Source organism: Diorhabda sublineata, chromosome 4, assembly GCF_026230105.1.
Source record: "Diorhabda sublineata isolate icDioSubl1.1 chromosome 4, icDioSubl1.1, whole genome shotgun sequence".
Lineage (NCBI taxonomy): Eukaryota > Metazoa > Arthropoda > Insecta > Coleoptera > Chrysomelidae > Diorhabda > Diorhabda sublineata.
In genome coordinates this window covers 22,681,018-22,702,350 of record NC_079477.1, presented here as the reverse complement: position 1 = coordinate 22,702,350, position 21,333 = coordinate 22,681,018, and the positions used below count along the sequence as shown (strand labels likewise).

General features: G+C 30.1%; 4 protein-coding genes across 7 annotated transcripts in view; 2 read left to right on the top strand and 2 right to left on the bottom strand.

Moving 5' to 3' along the window:
- LOC130443399 (transcription factor RFX3) overlaps window positions 1-7,033 on the top strand; it is a 45,934-nt gene extending 38,901 nt beyond the window's left edge. For all 3 annotated transcript variants that reach the window (XM_056777986.1, XM_056777988.1, XM_056777987.1), the window contains one exon: window positions 2,629-7,033. In XM_056777986.1, coding sequence (XP_056633964.1) covers window positions 2,629-2,745 — 117 coding nt within the window. In that variant the 3' untranslated portion in view covers window positions 2,746-7,033. The remainder of the gene's footprint in view (window positions 1-2,628) is intronic.
- LOC130443401 (late secretory pathway protein AVL9 homolog) lies at window positions 7,025-11,430 on the bottom strand. Its single transcript, XM_056777989.1, has 11 exons — window positions 11,226-11,430; window positions 10,975-11,172; window positions 10,697-10,922; window positions 10,394-10,583; window positions 10,062-10,341; window positions 9,829-10,006; window positions 8,705-8,912; window positions 8,507-8,652; window positions 8,080-8,251; window positions 7,921-8,009; window positions 7,025-7,592 (listed from the first exon to the last, which is right to left on the bottom strand). Exons 1-11 carry the CDS (start codon window positions 11,292-11,294, stop codon window positions 7,270-7,272), a joined length of 2,079 nt encoding a protein of 692 aa, XP_056633967.1. The 5' UTR covers window positions 11,295-11,430; the 3' UTR covers window positions 7,025-7,269.
- A 165-nt stretch (window positions 11,431-11,595) lies between these two features.
- The window catches only part of LOC130443390 (intermembrane lipid transfer protein VPS13B), a 28,407-nt gene continuing 18,669 nt past the window's right edge, over window positions 11,596-21,333 (bottom strand). Inside the window, exons 29-44 of one of the 2 annotated variants that reach the window (XM_056777962.1) lie at window positions 20,741-20,948; window positions 19,656-19,820; window positions 18,429-18,644; window positions 18,179-18,324; window positions 16,863-17,140; window positions 16,608-16,799; window positions 16,409-16,551; window positions 16,261-16,347; window positions 15,672-16,049; window positions 15,377-15,614; window positions 13,483-13,643; window positions 13,058-13,251; window positions 12,845-12,996; window positions 12,574-12,791; window positions 12,325-12,511; window positions 11,596-12,271 (exon numbers count right to left, since the gene is read on the bottom strand). In XM_056777962.1, coding sequence (XP_056633940.1) covers window positions 11,643-12,271; window positions 12,325-12,511; window positions 12,574-12,791; window positions 12,845-12,996; window positions 13,058-13,251; window positions 13,483-13,643; window positions 15,377-15,614; window positions 15,672-16,049; window positions 16,261-16,347; window positions 16,409-16,551; window positions 16,608-16,799; window positions 16,863-17,140; window positions 18,179-18,324; window positions 18,429-18,644; window positions 19,656-19,820; window positions 20,741-20,948 — 3,592 coding nt within the window. In that variant the 3' untranslated portion in view covers window positions 11,596-11,642. The remainder of the gene's footprint in view (window positions 12,272-12,324; window positions 12,512-12,573; window positions 12,792-12,844; window positions 12,997-13,057; window positions 13,252-13,482; window positions 13,644-15,376; window positions 15,615-15,671; window positions 16,050-16,260; window positions 16,348-16,408; window positions 16,552-16,607; window positions 16,800-16,862; window positions 17,141-18,178; window positions 18,325-18,428; window positions 18,645-19,655; window positions 19,821-20,740; window positions 20,949-21,333) is intronic. The other variant, XM_056777964.1, reaches the window with a different exon arrangement.
- Window positions 13,733-16,265, top strand: LOC130443409 (uncharacterized). The gene is made up of 2 exons (XM_056778011.1): window positions 13,733-15,166; window positions 15,230-16,265. Exons 1-2 carry the CDS (start codon window positions 13,785-13,787, stop codon window positions 15,237-15,239), a joined length of 1,392 nt encoding a protein of 463 aa, XP_056633989.1. The 5' UTR covers window positions 13,733-13,784; the 3' UTR covers window positions 15,240-16,265.

The window sequence follows — 21,333 nt, the reverse complement described above, 5'->3', positions numbered from 1 at the left end:
AGCTATATTCCAGAGAATAATGTGCAATATCATACGGAAGCACAAGCTGGAAGAATTTACGGTATGTTTTATCGATGATATTTTGCTATTTTCAAAATCATTTTCGGATCATGTAAGGCATCTAGAACAACTCTTTCAAGCAATTAAAAGTGAAGGTTTGAAACTAAAATTCTCTAAATGCACATTTGCAGCGGATACAGTCAAATACTTGGGTCATGTGATACAAAATAATTCAGTTAGACCGTTGAAAGACAATTTAATATCAATAAAAAATTTCCCGATTCCAAAGAATCCGAAAAATGTGAGGCAATTCCTGGGAAAGATAAACTTTTATCATAAGTATGTGCCAAATATTGCAATAAAGTTGGAACCATTACATAACCTTTTAAGAAAAGGACAAACCTTTAACTGGACCGAAGCATGCCAAGAGTCATTTGATGAAATGAAACAAATATTATGTTCTCAACCGGTATTGACAATCTTTGATCCAAACCTACCTATTCACATATACACAGATGCCAGTATACTAGGAGTAGGAGCAATACTAAAACAGCCACAAGGAAATAAGGAAGAAAAACCAGTATCATATTTTTCTAAAAAGTTAAATGAAGTCCAAAAAAGAAAGAAAGCTATATATCTGGAATGCCTGGCAGTCAAAGAATGTGTAAAGTATTGGCAACATCTATTAATGGGTAGGAAATTCATTGTCTTTTCAGATCACAAGCCATTAGAGAACATGAACATAAGGTCTAGAACTGACGAAGAACTAGGCGATTTAACATATTACTTATCACAATATGATTTCCAAATTAAATATTCTCCAGGAAGATACAACACTGAAGCTGATTGCCTGAGCAGGAACCCAGTGCTTGATTCAAATGAAAACCTAGAGGATCGGTGAAAGTAGTGAATACAATAACACTAGAAGATATCTTAAAAGATCAAATTAAAAATGAATATATACAATGCAGAAAAGGAAAGTTGGTAAAAAGAAATAATGTTTACTACAAGCAAGTAAAGAAAAATGAAAAAATCATTATATCAGAGGAATTGAGCATAGAACTCATGAAAAATGTACATACAGATCTAGGCCACATAGGAATTAAACAGATGCAGAAAATGATTAGCTCAGTGTATGCAGCAGAAAATATGACTAAAAACATAAAATTAATCTGTGAGGGTTGTATAGTATGTTTAAAGAATAAATCAAGAGGACATAATAAATATGGACTGATGTCTCATTTGGGTCCTGCTACAAAACCTTTTCAGATATGCTCTATTGACACCATAGGAGGTTTCGGAGGTTCCAGATCAACGAAGAGATATTTACACCTTTTATCAGATCATTTCACCCGATATGCATATATTCTAACATCAAGTACCCAAAATGCAAATGACTTCATAAAGCTGATAAAGAATTGTGCAGAGAGTGATAACATTGAATTGATATTATCAGACCAATACCCAGGTATCAACTCTAAGGAATTCAAGAGATTCTTGGATGAAAATAATATTCCCATAATTTTTACAGCAGTGAACTCTCCTTTCTCAAACGGCTTAAACGAGAGATTAAATCAAACATTGGTCAATAAAATAAGGTGCAGGATGAACGAACATGACAAGAAAAAAGCATGGACATCTGTAGCTCACAGTTGTGTACAAAAATACAATGAAACGGAACACACTGTTACTGGATATGCTCCAAAGTACCTACTTTATGGCACAGATGTCACGATTTTGCCAAATGAGCTGAAACAAAAGAAGTCTGACTACGATTTAATACAGGCCAGAGAAAAGGCACTAAAAAATACAATCAAATCACATAATTACAACAAGACAATTTATGACAAAAACAGAAAAAATATAGACTTCAAAGTTGGTGATACTGTTTTTGTAGAAAATGGAAACAAACTTAATAGGAAGAAGCTAGATGAATTGAGACTTGGACCCTACAAAATCATAGAAAAAATTTCAAACTCAATCTTCAAGATAAGCACTGACCATAGAAGATCAGAGTCAAACTTTTTCCACATCTCGAAGCTAACGCCAGCTCCTGCCTACTTTTGAAGACATGCATGTGAAAATATAGTCTCCTATCTTCGCTGGGAGGGGAGATGTAAAGAAAAATATAATTTTCTTTTGTGTGTTATTTTGCCGTACGTCACATAAAGTCCGTTTGTGACGGATGATCTGTCACTGTCATCGATGGGAAGCAGGGCATAACCTCGAATGTCGTGTTGTGTGATTGTGTGCTGGAAAACAATTTCATTTTTAAGTTTATTTTAATTTGTGATTTTGGAACAGACATTGTTAATAATAACATTAAATGTCTTTTATATATTTTATCTTTTATACATTTTTTATATAAAAAAAAAACAATATAATACATAAACCCACTATCAATAACAATATCCGTTGATAATACAAAGCAAAACAATTTGAAGTTAGATATTATTATATAAGTATATTGTATAAATGTATAAAATCTTTTTTTTTTCATATTTTTCTATGCAATATTTGGAAAATAAAAACGTCACAAATTGGTTACAAATACGAAACTTTTCAATATTGATCATATGCATAAACCAGGCTTAACAGCTATAGAAGATGATCCTTTTTTTTTTTTAGAAACAGGACATACTGGAGAACAGTCTGAGCGTTTATGGTAACGACAATTTTACATCAACGAAATTGCTTTGCGCCAGTCCCACAGAGCCCTTATCAAAACGTTCCAAAATTAGCTAGCTCAAAAACCAGAAAACCAAACTTGTTATTCCACCATTTCATTAACACTACTACTATCAAAGGTTGTTTTTTTTTCTTTTTATTCAAATCTTTTTATCTTTTTTCCCGTTTATAGGGACCACGTTCTTAATTTGTTTATTGTATTATATTTTATTTGATCATTTTAAGTGAAATAAGCCGATTAGCATTTTAAAATGGCAAATGTTACTCGATGAATTTTTGTTGCTTCGTATATGTCGAAGGGCTTATTTCACTTGAAAATTTCCACTTTGAGTAGAAAGATGACAAAAAATACCGTAGCGATTGTAATGAACTGTTTAGGTGTGTTATATTTGTGCAATCTCGGTTATATTCATGTATAACCGCATATGTAAGTGCCGTCAAAACATTTGTGTGACAAATAATAAGTGTGTATATATAAACGTTTTATATTTTGGCACTTATTTGATTTGTTTTGTCGATTAATGAAGGTGTATTTAACACGTTGGCTGCCTATACACACCACATTGGTTTCCTCAGCAGGACCGTCTTAATGTCTATCCCCAGGACCCTTTAGGGCCAAATAATAGTTGAAAAAAATAATTAAAATAAATTTTATCTTAAACAACAGGGTGAATGTATTAATAAACTGTTTATGCTTCTAAATGCTCTTGATTTTAGGTCTCTTCTTAGAAATTTTGTTGTTTCGATCCCTTTTAGTCTTTATCAAAATATTTTTAGTCGAAACGTCAAAATTTTTATCTCTTTAAAAAATTATAAAAGAAACTTAATTTTCAATCAGAAGAGATTTAAAACGAGAATATTTAGAAGCATAAACGTATCAAAAGGTCTAAGAAATACCAAATTGAAAAAAAATTAAAAAATTGTTTTAATACGGATCATAAATTTTGTGAGTGAAAAGTGAAAATTTTGACATAAATTAATGAAGCTGGAGGAATTTTTTGTTTCTTTCTGAATATTATGTAATCTTGTACACTGAGAAACTTTTTTTTTAGAAAAGGGCCTCAATTTATGTTAGGTTTAGTGCCACTTGATTTTGAAAGACGGTTCTGTTTCTTTTATTAATTATTATGAAATGAAATTTAATAATAAAACAATAAATATCACCTTCATATAGACTGTATTGAAATATTTATTTTTATTTATTTACATATTACAACATCGACTGATTTATTTGTTGGTTTCTTTTATTGTATATACATATATATCTATTGTTTTTCACTTTATACACGGAGAAACGGTTTATCTGCTTGTTTTTCATTATTTTTTTCTTATTTAGGGATATTTTTACGAAATAAATGGATTTTTATTTATATATGGGCAAAACCAGTGTTTCGTGAGAATGTTTAAAGTCATATAATCACATTATAGACCAAACAAAATATAAAATTTATATTGTGAGTTGATAAATCGCAATTATGACATGAGTTTTATATAAAAAATACCAAAATCTGTCCATAATGGTACCTCAAAATACCCTAATCACGCCAACTTTTTATAAATACTGAATAATATTAACGGAAGTTCCTTATCGACTTTGAACGTTCTCGTAAAAACTGTAAAGAAGTTCGTTGCTCAAAAGTGTAATCCATCCATTGAAAAAAAATATATATATAAATAAATATTTAAAAAAATAAAAAAAAACATAATACGCAGGGTAAATGAAATATTCCTTTAATCAGTACAAGTAACTATTTTTGAAAAAATAACCCGATTTGTTGATAATAATTCATTTCGAAATAAAGTACGACTCACATTCACTCATTCCATTAAAATACAGGGTGTTTTAACAATATGGTATCTATTTGTTGATATTCGGTGAGTGAAATTTTTTCGAATAATCAATTTTACCACCCAATATTTTCAATTGATCTTTCAACATTTGCAATTTAAGTTTCAAGTGACTTATAGTCTAGTCAAATTTGGCAATTTCAATTTTTAAAAAAATGTGAATGGTACTTTTGAACTACTTGATCATATATACACTTGATTTATAAGAATTCTCACCAATCAAATACGATGTGAAACAATTTGTTTGGACGTTTGGACAGTTGACAGCCGCATTGTTTTTTCCCTAACGTTAAGAATTCATTTTATATCAAAATTGGTTCCATTTTAATTATATTTAATTGCGTTTTGAATTGATTTGAAAATTTTTATATATATGGCTGATTTTTTAAAATATTTCTTCTATGTTTTTACTATAACCAAGGCGCACTTACAGTTTTGGCACCTGTACTGACCTTTGAAATTTGATATCTTAGTCCCCAGTATGTGGTATTATATTTCAATTTTTTATTAAATTAATTTTATTTTTGTAGAAATTTCAAAACTTGAAAGTTTCTCCTTGTGAATAATAATTTTTTTCAAAATATTTTTAATCGAAATTGAATATTCCTCGTTTTCCGTCCTAAAAGGTCTGTTTTTCAACTGATTTTCCTATTTCGTTACATTTAGTTTGTCACCAATTATCTTCAGATTGATTCGTTACCCTCTCTACTATATCGTAATGTTTTTCTTATTTAGTTAATTAATAAAAACTGTCTCCCACGTTCTCTATCTATTTATGCACTTTACACTACACTTCACTAATTTATATAAATCACTTATCACTAACACTTAAATAATTTATTTAAATTCTTCGATTGCTTTTCTATTTTGTTTCGTTTATTATGACTATTTATTATAAATTAAACTAAACGGCGTTTCACAAACTCCTTTATATATCCCAAAAGTTGTAGAAAATTCTTCAAAAGAAACGATGTAAATAAACCGCTTGCTATTAAAACTTATGCAAAAACAATGATCAACCGAATTCCGGGTACTTCATCAAAGGAGGCGCCTTCGCCGAAATTTAAAATTCATTGAAACCAAGCGATGCCGGAACAAGGACCCATTTCGCGAACTTGTTTGTAACAATATAATTTTTCTAAATTTCTTACCCTGTAACCAGGGGCAATTTAATGTAATTATATCTAAAAAAAATATTTTGAAACTATTCCATTTATTTCTCTTATTTGAACGATTCTATAATGAAACGATTTATTAAAAAAAAATTAAATTTCAAGTGTACTTATGATCAAAATTATTTTTTTTTAACTAAAGTTGCCTCAAACAAAAATACGAATATAAGTATAATTATGTGAATAGGAAAATATAAATTTTGTATTTGCTGTTGACGATTTTGTATAGTCATCATATTTCAAAACAAAAGAAAATCGTGTGCTTGAAACGCATGCCCGGATTGGCTCGAAAACCTCCCGCTTTTTAGGACACAATTGGTAATTACCTGAAGCCAATTTGGATTTGTGAAAAATGCTAAAAAAATCGGATACCTTCCGAATTTTTGTAAAAAAAACGCACTGTTCACCATGAATATGTTAATTCAGTTACTACTAAGCTAAGGATCAAACAATATCAAGTCATGTCATGTTGGTGGAAGAACTCAAGTAGCAGCACCAATATTGTGATACCAGGGGTATGCTCGTTATCAAACCAACGTGACTCACCCTTCAAAAATCCTTTTTAATTACATAGAAAACCCACATGCTTGAGGAAGGTTAATCTTGCCTTAAGTGACTTGTTCTTTACGTTATCTACCCCAATGAATCTTTTAATTGTCCGAAGTTAATTCCTTTACTTCCACGGTACTTTTAGACACTTCTGGAGTAGTTTTTCATGGTTATTGACACTCTTGATCAGTTTGCTTCAAACTATCATTGTACCAAGTTTCATAACAATTAACCGAAGCCAATTTCGTTCCATCAAAGGTATCTTGGTACCTTCAGACACTTCTGGGGTAGTTTTTCATGATTATTGACACTTTTGAACAGTTTGCTCCAAACTATCATTGTACCAAGTTTCATAATAATTAACCGAAGCCAATTAATTTCCTTCCATCCGTGGTACTTTGAGATCTGCGTACACTTCAGGTGTAGTTTTTCATGATTTTAAGACTTGATTAGAAAAACTGGCGGAAACAGAATTTCCATGAGAATTGGGGTCTTTTTTTATTTTAACTGAAATAATTAAATATGATGGTAACTGAATTAACGAAGCCAATTTAATTTTGAATGTACCGCTTTGTATTTAGGAAAAGGAATCTGTGTATTTTTGTAGATGTTTAGAAGCTTTTTATAGTTCTTGTTTTTTCTTTTCTGTACCACGGACATTTTGAATTTTTTTGCACATCATCGACTGTGTTAGATCTCAGAAAATAAAATTAATTTTTATATTTTCAATACTATGTAATTATGGTTACAAATAAAAACTAGTCTTGTGTTGTTAACATGTTGTTTTATTTGTTCCGAAACCACCAAATATTTAATCGAAATAAGAAGGTACTTCAAAGATTGTAGTCGAAAAAAATATTGGTAAACAAATTTTCTAATAGGTCATTTAAATATATACTTGTTTATAATCACTTTTATAAAATACAAATAAAAAAATAACAAAAAAAATATTTAATAAATTTTCAACTGATAATAAAGCAACAGAATTTGTTCAATAATTGGAAAAAAACTTTTACACAGTATGTACTTCACCCGGATTATGCTTTTCTTCATCACTATTCAACATTTCATTCACTACGACACTTCCATTAACAATATTTTCAAATTTTTGTGCTTCACCTTCTAACTGAACGTTTTCTTTCAATACATCATCTTCTATTTTATTATTTTCCTTATCACTATTAATACTTATTGGAATATTCATCAATTCATCAGTGGTATTCGTCGATTCTTCATTATCCTCAGCTTCCGAAACCTTTTGCATTTGTTCAGGGCTGACCATAAAGTTACTCCACCAAGAAGATAAAGCACCTTTAGCTTGAGAAAAAGCACCACCTGGAAAGAATACTGTATATTCCACCCCTATAATTACATTTTCAAAATTGAAACTATTATAATAAATTGAAAGGTGGAATTGGAAAAAATTGAGACTATCATTGATCCTGCAGCTCATTTTAGCTGGAAGAGACTACAACAAGCGGGTTAGATTTAAAAAGATGAATTTTGAAATGATTTGTTATCAAAATATTAAAAATTGTTATAAATTTATATACACATTCATGAAATTTAATTGGGATATAACTTACCTATAGCTTTAATGTCTAATTTTCAAAAATTTCATCTACTCTGTGATGAAATTTAATAAAAATTGGACAGTACTTACCTACAGCTTTACTTGTGGTTACCACTGCTTTTCCAGTAGACGCCATGGCTTGATTCAACTTTCTACCACTTTCCGTATTCTGCATTGTACTACAATAATTAAAACTATCGATATTAATAAATGTGAATTTGGTAGAATGCAAAAAATAAGCGTACTTACTGTGAAAATCTCAATTTCATATCTGATACAGACAGTTGTCCTGCGAAAGGATGACCAGGATGAACGTCTAATATACCAGGGTTTATTCCACTTAACCAAATTTTATAATTATGCGTATCTCTCCAACAGCTTATGAAACTCGAATTGAAATGATCAATTTCTCGACAACCATCTAAAATATTACAAAATAAGTTGTTTTATTATTGAATTACTATAGACTCGATTAATTGTTAATAGTTGTTTTTGGACATTTAATTTAACCAAATTAAAATTACTATCAAGTATCTGTTTTTCATTAAAATTGCCCTGTTAAATTCGTTTAATTTGTTCAAAATTTTCAGTTAATGTTATTTGTTAATATTTAATAGTAACCATGGGGCCAATTAATCAAGTTTCTATTTTTTTATTCCAGTATATTGAGAGTTACCTTGTAACATGGAGGTTCTCAACAAACACAACAAATATACCCTAAATTGTGACCTAATCCATTCATCGCCACCTTCCCATCCTACACCGTCTAAAAAAACGTCATGCCTTTCTTCGGTAACATGTTTTACAATATAATCGGCAAATCTGGAATGGATAAAATAAAACTTAAGACAAAACTAGCGTTGGAAATATTTACCTGAGATCTTCTGTAGTTAAATGTAAATATTTTCTCAAATTAATATCTTGGCATTCAATTCTATTTGTATCTATATCCACTAAAATATCATAGAGCTGCCTTTTTTGCTTGAAAAGTACATTCGTAGCTCCTACTACGTAACTTCTTACATTAACATCGGCTAGTAAATCTAAATATGGCAAGGATAAATACGGCAAGCAGAGAGACCCTACAAATAAAATCCTATTAAATGATATAATACATACTGTTATCAAATTTTTAAACAGTCAATTCCTTTTATAAGCATTTTTCTCTTTTAAACACTCTGTACATTTGGACACAATACCAATTAAAAATGTGCTCAATTCAAATATCAAAAGATCCAAGCTAGTTTAGGAGTACCTGGAAAAGTTGAACAAATGAAAATAAATTTACCCTCGAGTAGAAACAAAATGAAATAGCAGACTTACTAAAGTACAGGCAAATAAACCCTTTGTATGTCCTAATTTTATGGAATCAGCTACAGAAATAAATAGAACATTAGAAAAAGATGTATATTGGGGAAAAAATTATTTACTTGAGCTGTGATAGGTAAAGATACTCCTGGGAAGCTATAATCAAAAAGGATCTATTGGATGTGTTAACCTCAATAAAAAAGTCTTATAGAGAGCTTTGCCGCCTCATTGAGCACTTGAAGATGCTAGACATTACACTCGAAAATCTTTGACAGTTAGCTGAACTTTCTGACCCACAGTCACAATAGATTCTTTGGGTCACAGAGTATATATATTACATCTTGAATCATTTACCATATTGAGTGGTACAAGGAACCAATTAAGAATCAAATCCAGGATAAGCCCAACAAACAAATAACTTCCTGTCAAAGGACAATTAAGGGTTTGGTCATGTTATAAGAATGAGAGGAGAATGATTAATATGGAATATATATGAAGCAAGAACTTACATAAACCAATGAAAATCGAGGAGAAGCTGGACAGAAAAATTAAGATGGTAGGGAAAAATCAAGGAATAAAAATAACACGGTGAACCCACAGAATGACTCAACTCCAGCATGCCTTACACCTGAAAATATTCTGTAAGCAAAGAATTTTACTTGATTGTGATTAAGATCATTAATTTAGTACCTTTAGTAAAAATAGCTAGAGGAAATCCACAACTTTCTATGTTGAGTTGAGTTAAATACGTTAAATTATTATGAGCTGCATCAGATATAGTATCTGAGCTAATATCCCTTTGGAGACTATTAGACTTATCAACACCATTTGTAGATTCATTTTCAGTATTAGAAGAAATTTTAATTCCCTAAAAAAAGGTATCAGTAAACAATGTATCATTCAAATAATAAAATTTTACTTACACTAATTGATTCAGTAAGTTCTAATCCAACTTCTGTCTGATTATTATTACCTAGATTATTTTCCTCGTTACCCAAATTAGAATTAGTTAAATCAATTTGTTTCTTTTCTGTATGTCCTCTGTCTTCAATAATTTTTGATTCCTTTGTGACTTCAATAGTATCGATATCTTCATTTTTAATTGTACCATTCATACAAGGAATGTTCTTTATATTTTTTAATTTTATAGGACTAGAATCCTCGTCTGAATATTCAGGCATTGGCGACATTGGTCTCGACAACCTAAATTTGAAAAAAATTCAATACATTCGGTCAATATTTAATAATTAAGTACCTTATAGATGCTGAATTATGTAATCCTTTTTCTATCATATCTGGGAATAATGATATTAGTGTTAATATAGTAGAACATAAAGGATGAACAGGGGATTTATAAAAAATTACCCTTTTCTCTAAAAGTATCAATTTAAATAATAGTACTGCTTTGTGCTTCCATTGTAAAATGAAATCCCTTGCAGACAACCCTAAAAAGTTCAAGAAAAAAAAATTAATTATTAAATATAAACAATACCGAAAGCTTGCTTTCTGATAAATTTCAATTAAATTATAATAAAAATTGATAGGAAAAACTATTTACCAACATAAGGTTGTTGTATAGCGTCCGGCTGCATCATAACAGCATTTAAATGATGATAAGTATCTTCAAGTATAGAAACTTGACTAAAATCCCCTTCATCAAAATAAGCGTGAGTGATTAAACACATTTTTACTTGTATTTGTCCATACAAAGGAATTCTACTCAATACACACACAGATTTTTGAACTGTGCCCCTTGTTATATCCGATGTTTTATTTTTAATTTTCTAAAACAATTTTTTGTATGTTTCACACGAAAATTTTTCTTTTTATACTTACTTCAACTGGTATTTGCCTGAAACAAGAAATACCATAAATAGTTTTCATTGGTTTACTTAAACTAGGTAAATGAAAATATACAGTGTCTTCATCATAATTATGAGATCCATCTGGTAAAGCCAACGTCGGTAGGTATTTCCAGCCGGGAGGGCATTCGTTAGGGTGTCCTGGTACCAATTCCGGGAAGGAATACTCCACCTATACAAAAACAACGCTGATAATGCTGATTTAGGTAAAACGCAATTATTTACCTGACACCCTCTTTTGTGATGAAAACCAACTACTACGACATACAAGATGGGGTTTTCGTTTTCGCCCATTTTTGTACTAAATGTAATTTAGATCAAACATAAGAAAGTTATTCAAACTTATTTTTTATTGATGGTCGGTACAATAGAAACCCATATTGATATTATACGTCGCTTGACAGTTTTGACAGACGTTTATTTACTTATCGATCGTAGTTCTTTTATACCACTAGCATTTCACCTACCGAAATACAAAGATGGCTGTTAATGTTTGGTAGGTCACATTTTTTTTATAAAAGATATTAATTCAACTTTGTTGATATAACATTTAGTTTTTATAGGATACGAAAGAAGGGAATAAATAAAAACAATATAAAAACAAATATTTATTATACCAACGTTTTCATTTTGATAAAAAATTCACAAAATTGGAAAGTTGTAATTTTGCCTTTGTTGTTTGGCAATATTTAACAAACAAATAAAATAATTTCTACTTTGTAAATTAACATAGTAAGTTAATACTGTAGATTCCGTTGAAACTTCACTAATGACACTAGGAGAAGAGAGTGGTGAGATATCAAAATTAGTCCGGTCCACTATTTCATTAGTATCTGGTAAATGTAATACACCAACGGTATTTTTAACGTATTCAGCTACTCTCGCTCTACTTACAGGATCCATTTCCATTGCCCCATCTTCTTCGACTGTCGGCTGTTTCAAAGGCGAAGTCAACTTGAAAACTAACAAAGTAGGATCATTGTTAGGACATATCGACAAATCAGCTAAATTTATTACTCGTTGGGTCAAATCTTCATTCAAATTGATCACGATTAAATTCTCGAGAGTTAAAATTAGAGCCGTTGCTTCATATTGATAGGAATTGGAGATATTAGTAGCCTCTGTAACGTACAATAAATGGGAAGGGGATAGAGTTTGAATATTCTTCCAACTATATTTCAAAATTGAATTTATATTTTGACTTATTATATCAACAGAAGGAATAGTTCGTGGTTCAGGAAGGGATGTCCAACCGGCACCTTGTAGCAAACCTAAAAACGAATTAATGATTAAAAATAGTGACACATACGAAATTTTGAAATACCTTGTCCTGTTAGAGCTACAAGTTCCGCAGCTCCACTCAAAGGTTTCGTAACCATTCCAACGAGTCCTAAACCTACACCGGTTACTAAAGATCTAGGAGATGCTCCATCACTGATCATCGATTGAAGGGGATGGTGAGCTACTCCACCTATAGCTCCAAGAAGACTTATACCCAAACCAGTTAAGCCCTAACAAATATATTTCGTAAAAAATAAAATAGCCACGTCAATTATTTCAATAAGTTATGCACCTGTAAGAAGCCTTGAGCTAAGCCTTGTGGCCTTTGTCTCCTTTGTTCCTCGGTTCTTTTTACGTGCTCTTCGTCCAAGGTTAATCTATCCAAATTTCTAGCTACACTCGAAGCTAATTTTGTGACTGATTGTAGGGTTCCAGCAGTAACGTGCTTCATTAAAGATGCCGAACCTTGGGTTATACCTCTTAAAAATGCCATCGGACCTACAACCAAACCTACGAACAAACCAAATATCATTATAAACAGCATAATTTTATTATCGTCTTACCTCTGTAAGGTAGGCTAACGAAATCCCTTAGACCTGTACCCATAGCTCGGGCTAATCCGCCTGGACTACCGATAAGCTCCAAAGAACTGACTACCCAGCCTGCACCAAATATTGCTCCAGAAAGATAATGCATCGTCAATGCATGGCCCAGCCTACAAATAAGGATAGTTAATAATTAAAAGCATTAAATTTTATCATTTTTTTAGTTAGTACCTATAAGGCGTCGTTACAATCCTTCTCCTTTCGAAGCTCCCAAATTGCAATGGGGATTGATCCAAAGCTATATACAACTTTATTGAGGAATGTACCGATAACAATAAAGAAATCGGTGCTATGCTCAAATTTCTTATAGTCAACGGTTTAGCAATAATAGCACATTGCCATGAAACAAGTTCTGGTACACTAACCTATAAAATAAGATGAAAATAATTTAAAAACCTATAATTTTAACACGTTAACTGCCAAGGCAATTTTCACAATTCCATTTAATCGCTTTATATCTTTAAAAATTCTAATTTAAATACATTATCACTGAAAGGTATGGAAAATGTATTTTTTTAAGTTGTACTTGAGTTATTTCGTAGTTGGCAGTCAACGTGTTAATTAGAATTTAAAATGTTTAGAAAACCAATACATACCGAGCCGGGTGTTCCGTTTAATTTAAAAGGAATCTTTTTATCCGGCCATAAAATAAGTTTTGTAGGTATAAAAACGTTGAAATAATCCATTAATTTTGTTATATATCTATCTTCCACGAAGCAAGATATTGGATTAATTATAATATTTACAGATTTTGCACCTACAATATATTATGTGGATGAATAAATTATATGTAAAAGTCGAATAGATTAAATGTATCGCTTATGCAGCCATTTTTATTACAATTATTCTAACCTTACTTTTTTAAAATTATAATAAGAGTTTATGTTTAGTTGTTAAAATGGCCTATTTTATTGGACCAGATATATCGGATAGTGATATTTCGGACGACGATTATGTTTCTTACGAAAATATACCCGAGAATACAACATTTAAGCAAGTATCTCGAGAATTAACCGAAAAAGAGAAACAACATCAATTGAATACTTCTATGTACAATGCTATTTGTAATAACAATGTAGAAGATGTAAGAAAATTCATTAACAATGGTTTTGACGTTAACACGTATCTACAAAATGATTGGACACCTTTGTTTTTGGCCGTATCCTTTGGTAGTGCTAAAATAACAGAAGAATTACTAATGTCTTTAGCGGATGTACATTTGAAAAGAGACAGTTGCACAACACTTATGATGGCTTGTAACTGCCCCAAAGAAACTTCTCCTTGTACGGAAACATTGAAAGTTATAAGACTGTTAGTAAACCACGGAGTTGATGTTAAAGCTGTTAATAAGACTAGAATGACTGCTTTGATGTTTGCTGCGAATGTAGGTAATTTACCAGCCGTTCAATTTTTACTGCCATTATCTAATAAAGATGCCGAAGATAACCAAAAGTGGACAGCGCTGTTTTGGGGGGTACAAGGAAATGCAGTTGACGTAGTAAAATATTTATTAGAGCAAAATTTGGAGTATACTAAACCGGATATAAGAAACAACACCCCACTTGATATTGCTAAAAATAACGATTTTAAAAATATTATTGAATTATTTCCACAAGAAGAAGACGAATATATTCTATGTCCAATAAATCCGAATGTATTATCATTTGATGAAATGTTTACTGATTTAAGTACTGCCCAACCTGATTTCTTCTTAGATACATATAACATGCTCTGGGGTATGAGAAGTGAATGTCTGATAAAACACTTGATTGATAAAAAGTTAACTTTGAAAACAGTTTTATCCATAACTGAAGAAGAATTGGAGGAACTTGGAGTGAAAATGCCTTTTCAAAGATACAGAATCCTAGCGGGTTTATACAAGTTTCATAAACACCCTTTTCATCCGAAATCAATACCAGTAGTGCCTTTAACTGAAACTTACAGTAATAACGATACTGCAATACAGATATTATCAGCTATTAAACAAATTATCACTATGGAAGCAGGGTTGCATTTTATAATGAAACATTGTAGCACAGAAGATATTTCGATAGAACAACGCGCTTCCATTAAGAAAAATATCAAAAACATTAGAAATATATTGACAAAGTGTAACATTATTTCTAAAAAGATTTGTGAAAAAACTAAAAATTTGGATAAACAACGAGAACCTGTTGATCTTGTTAATAAAGATTCTTGTCGACCCCTAATACCTTGGAGAAAAATTTTATTTTCAGTTTCAGTTGTTACACTCATACTTGTGATTCAATTAAAAAAATGGTAAGTGAAATAACTGTTTTCTTAGTGTGAACAAGCTATCCGTTGACATAAACTGTTTTTTAGTGATTCTTAAGGGTACAAATCAAATACGAAGTTTATTTTTTAACCTTGTTATTAAAATAGAGATGTATATTACTTTAAAGCATATTAATGTATAAATATTTTTCAAGATAAAGGAAAAATTGTAAAAGAAATAATGATATTAAATACCTGTAAAGTCGTTCATGAGATATTTATCTCTCCACGTTTCCAATACAATATCTAAAATGAATAAATCGTCTTCATTAGCAGTCTGTATCAAATTTTCTATCGGAATGTTTAAGGATTGTCTAGTGTTCAGTTCTTTTGTATCCTGTCCAATCAACATGACAGGAAAATCATAGGATTCTCTTGAATATAATTGGTTATCGAATTGAATCGCAGCTACAGAAACTTTCAATTTCATTTTCTAAAAAATTATTAGATATAAAAAAAACTTATTAACATTTTTATATATTATACTTACCTCAGTTTGTGAAGCCACAATTACAATATTATCAAATACCAAACTAGCAACTTCCCACCTTTCTGTTCCTTCTGCTTTTAATCCAGAAATAAATATCACAGTAAAAGCATTTATAAAAGCATTGAAATTTAAACAGTCCCACTGATTACTCATGGGTAAAGTGCGTACTAATAGAGATTTTGTTTTCGGTGATAATAGGGAAACGTTAGACTCAGACCATCTCCTTTTCGATTCCAATGATTCATCTAGAGAATTGTATTCTTTTGAACGATTTTTGGTATTATACCGTTGATTTTGATTCTCTATCGGTATTACAGTATCTGACAAAGACCTTGGTAGCTCTTCTGGGTCATACAGTTTCGATAGCTGTAGTGGTTCCTGTTTTTGAAAATTTAATGTATATTTTGTTTAAATTTTGAGTTGATAATTATTTTTAAAAATTTGAACTATTTACAATTTTATATATCTCAGAAGTGTTTCATTAACATGATTTTAGTTAAACAGGAGAGACATACGGGGGAGATACAATATGGTTTCAAGTATATGGGATATTGTCAATAGTTCTATATAGAATAAAAGCAATGATTACCGAAATTGTTTTTCCCTTTATTATTGGTGGAACTCTAACTTCTTGCATGCTTAATCTCACACGTATATCACTAGCACTTATTTCCATCTACGATATATTATAGAAGATAAAATATAGTGGGAACCAAAAAAAAAATAAAATTAATTACCTCGCTTCCGGAATCTAATATCAAAAATGTAGTACAAGCTGTATTAACGACTGTTATATGTATATCACCATAAAATGGTATCCTAAGATATTGTTCGTAATCGTGAGTTAAACTAAAATTAGTAGACCACTGGTAATCACCATCTAGAAAATTGAATTTTTAAGTAAATTCATTTTAATAGTTAAAAAAATATTCTTACTATCGGATTCGCTTGCAAGAGCCAATTTTTCAGTGTAATGAAACTGCGGTAATTCCGGGAATTTATCAGATAACAAAGACATGTTGTAATATTGGTCTTTATGGGGAGCTATTTTGCAGTACCATTTAAAATGTTGAGTTTCTTCTATTACTTCGTATTCTGTTAATGATTGGGCGCAATAAAAAGTTACACCTAATGATTTGAACAAAAATATATGTATATACGAGGGGCTATCGAAAATATAGTGTATCTAACCTGTTTTGTTTATTATCAATAATTGAGGTCTAGGATCGTTGTGTAAGGAAATATATAATTGTCCTTTGTGTTCTTGGCATGTCAAAACGGCTGGTATAGGATGCGTTGTCGATGTTATGCAAATCGATCGTTTTAAAAAAGTTTTGTCTACTCTAACTGGACACGACCATCCTAAATCAGAACTTACACAAAACGATAAATATAATACGTAATCGTTACTGACTGTATCTAGTTCGTTGGCCAATGTGTGCCATTTGATTATTGAAACACCAGAACTGCTAAAATAAAAAATTGGTTAAGGAGGTTTTTATTTTAGATTATGTTCGATTTGTTGTTGAGGGCTTTATTTATTTATTCATATTTGGCAACGATGTTTTTTCAATGAACCATAAAAATAAACACGGTTGCCACATGTAATACCATAGATAAAAGAATATTCGATATTAATATTTTTCAAAAAGTGAAAATATGTTGAGATGTGTTCTATAATTTGTTAAAAACATGAATAAATCGGTGATTTAGTTATGTTTTTGTTAAAAATGTCTCCCACCAATGACAAATTACTGACTTATACATGTTTTTAAAAAATTATATAGAAAATTATACACAGTTGCCACATTTATCGCAATAAATTGTTTTTATAGGTTATGTTCAATTTGTTGAGGACTTCTCTATTTTTTGAGTATCATATTTGGCAACAATGTTTTTTCAATGAACGATAGAATAATACACGATTTCCATATTTATTACCATAGATAAAAGAATAATTTTCGAAAAGTGAAATATTTTATATAATTTGTTAAAAACATAAATAAATCAATAATTTAACAATATTTTTGCTAAAAATATCTTCTACCAATGATAAATTACTGATTCATACATGTTTTCACCAAATTATATTAAAAACTTTAACATAGTTGCCACATTTGCCTCAATACAAGAAAAAAAAATTTCCATTTCACATGAAATTCTATGCATTAAAAAAAATGGTAACGTCGTTGTCTGAAATCACTACGGCAACCAAAAAAACAAATTTTTAAAAATTATTCCATAAATAGAAACATCTAGCGAATAAAAAGAGAAAAAGAATCATTTAAGTATCTCTATCTTTCGATGCATATTGCGCATGATTGACTCTGATTTAACGTCAATAAACAAAGATAGCAATAGATAAATAATCATTTCTTTCTTTCTGAAGGTCGAACTATATTGTCTACTCTATATATAATATCTCTATGGAAAACACACTTTTTGACAGTTGATTGACAGTACGTCAATTTTTTATCGACGATGAATTATTTAAAAGAGGTATTTACGTTTTATTAAGATACGGGGCCAACGTAAAACTATACGGTTCGATATTATCCGGAAAATCATAGAATTTTTCACCTTCCGGTACCGCCAAACATATCACCTGCACTTGCGTACCCATGTGGTTCGATAAAACGTGCGTCGACGAAATCTGGATACAAAAAATCAATTTTAAAAGTGGACCAATCATTTCATTTAGAACCGAAAATAAATTGTCGAACAGTTCCCGTAAGTTGATTTTCATAGAATACTTACTTTCAATAATCTCATATCGTTGTTAACCGAACTGGATATCAATACGCTGCATATGTTATTATCGCAATTGATAACGGTTTTGATAAATCCGGTTTGCGGTATGGTACCGGTTATTTTGGGCATGTAAAAAGCTTGACTCCAATCGGATTTGGCGAGCTGAAGCGGTTCCGAATAATACCAAGAACCGCCCATGCAAGTACCCAGATTGAAATTGTCCTTGAAAGAAAATTATTCGTATAAATCAAATAAAAAAGCATGACCTTTTTTTGACTTTCTTACACACCCACACCCCCCCAAAAATATAAAAACTTTCCCTTAATTTATATACCCAGTTCAAAAAACCAAACCGGAAGTTAACCAATCTAATTATAGGAAAACCGGAAGTATTAATTTTCGACAAATAGGACGTCGATAAATGGATTCCATTATCTCGAAAACGCAAAATTCAAGTGTTTTCTTTAGAAAAATTGAATCAAATTTTAGTATGGCTTTATTAAACCAATGAAATTTCATCTGGATTTATGTAATAATTTAAATAAATACCAAACAAACAATTTGCTAAAGTGAAAAATTTAAATCCTAGTAATTTTTATTTTACAAATCAAATTCATCTCGAAAAAGAAAAATTCAAGGTAAAAATACTTTTTTTCATATTATTCTATCAAAAACTGTTTAAATATAAAAAGAAAACAAAACACAAAACGAACATAACCAACAAATATGAAGTTTTTACCAATAATTGAACACATAGTTGATTCTCATTATATTTTCCGATTATTCATAATCGATTATTATGTCATCTGTCAACAATGTCAGAAAAGAAAATTGCAATATATTCTTATATTTTAAATCGAAATTTATCAAGAAAAACAAAAAAAATAGAGATAAAAGAACTTTTTTTTATATCCTCCTATCCAAATCTGTTTAAAAATAAAATGTAACACGAAATGCTTTCCCGATTATTGAACACATAGTTTATTCTAATTATATTTTTCGATGATTCCAAATCGATTATGTCATCTGTCAATAATATCATGTTAGGAAAAGTAAACAATAATAGTTCATTTAAATCTAATGGATGTTATTAAGATCAAAGTCTTCACGTTGAAATAAAAATAAACAGTGATTAGTTGAAAATGAGTATAAATAGTTTAAAGTGTAGAATTTAAATGAATGTGTAAATTGAACAATGATTTTGTTTAAAAATAAATGTGTTACAATACATACCTCTAGTTTTGGTGGAGCTACGATTCCGTGGTGTGGTATCCTACATAATTCCGTACCATTCGACATTAAAGAAATCGGTACTCCCAAGGTATTAACCGTTAGACACCAAGGTAGAAGTTCAACTAGTAAAGAACACGAATACGGGCAGGCGTTTTGATATCTAACCTACAAAGATTTCTAACTTGAACAAATGAAATTTTTGAATAGTTTTTCTAATGAATTTTTATTCAATTTCATCATTATATATATATGATATTTTTATCAACAAGTACGTTTGGTTTTCGTTTTGAAACTATGCAGAGCAATGAAATGGGAATATATGGTAAAAAGTTGAAAATCAGTGAAATTAATGTTGTAAATCAGTCAAATTATAGTTTAAGCTCAGTGAAATTGATTAGCGTTCAAAATCAGTGATATTAGTGTTGAAAACAGTGAAATTATGGTTAAAAATTGATGGAATTGATTGGTGTTCAAAATTAGTTGAATTAAAGTTGAAAATTAGTTAAATTAGTGTAGGAAATTGGTGAAATCGTGATGAAAATCAATGAAAATGATTAGCTTTGAAAATCACTTAAATTAGTGTTGAAAACCGGTGCATTTAGTATTGAGAATTGATGAAATTAATGTTGAAAATCAGTAAAATTGCGGTTGAAAATCAATGAAATTGGATAATGTTGAAATCAATTCCATTAGTTTTGAAAATCATAGAATTATGGTTGAAAATGAGTGAAATTTATTTAAGTTGAAAATCAGTGAAATAAGTGAAATTGTGGTTGAAAATTAATGAAATTGATTAGTGCCGAAAATTAGTTAAATTTATTTAGAAAATCAGTGAAATTATGGTTGGAAATTAGTAAAATAGTGTTAATAATCAGCTAAATTGCTTAATTCAAAAACCTGTAAACTTAGTGTAGAAAATCAGTGGAATGAGTGGTAAAAATCTGTGGAAATATTATCTAACTGTGTTAGTATAAGAATTCACTACAACAATGGTGACAAAAGATGGATGAATTTATAATCAAGAACCTTATACTATTGAAACTATTGGAGAGCAAATAATTGTCATTGGCAAAAAGAAGGTTTACCTGAACGTGTGTCAATGGTTGGTCTTCAACTACCCAATCGATTTCATCCAATTCTTCTCCGAAATACGGCCACGATTTGTCATTGAAATTTTTCAATGTTATCAAAATAGTTTCGATGTCTACTTTTTCTGGTTTCTTGAAAAATGTATCTTGATCAACGAGACTGTAGTTTAGTGGAATGTATGGATTTGAATAAGTTTCATTGTTACTTAAAACATAGAAATAATGAACTGTTAAAAATAATACAGAAGGAAATATCTGGAAAAGCAGAATAAGTCACAAAAGGATATAAAAAAATGTTTTTTTATCTATGTAAATTAAATATCTTCATTTAACAATACAGAATGTAGAAAAAGTTTAGAAATACATAATGGATAAGAAATATTATGATTTCAAAAATGAAAATTGTTACAAAAAACCGGAAAAGCATTAATTGGTAACAAATAGGCAAAAAACCATGTTTTTTTTGGATATTTTTTACCTTATGAATAAAATATTCTTAATTCGAAAAGGCAGAAGGTGCTAGAAGTTTGGAAAAGCATGATGGGTGTGAATTTAAATATAAAAATTGTAATAAATTTTTCAAAAAGCAT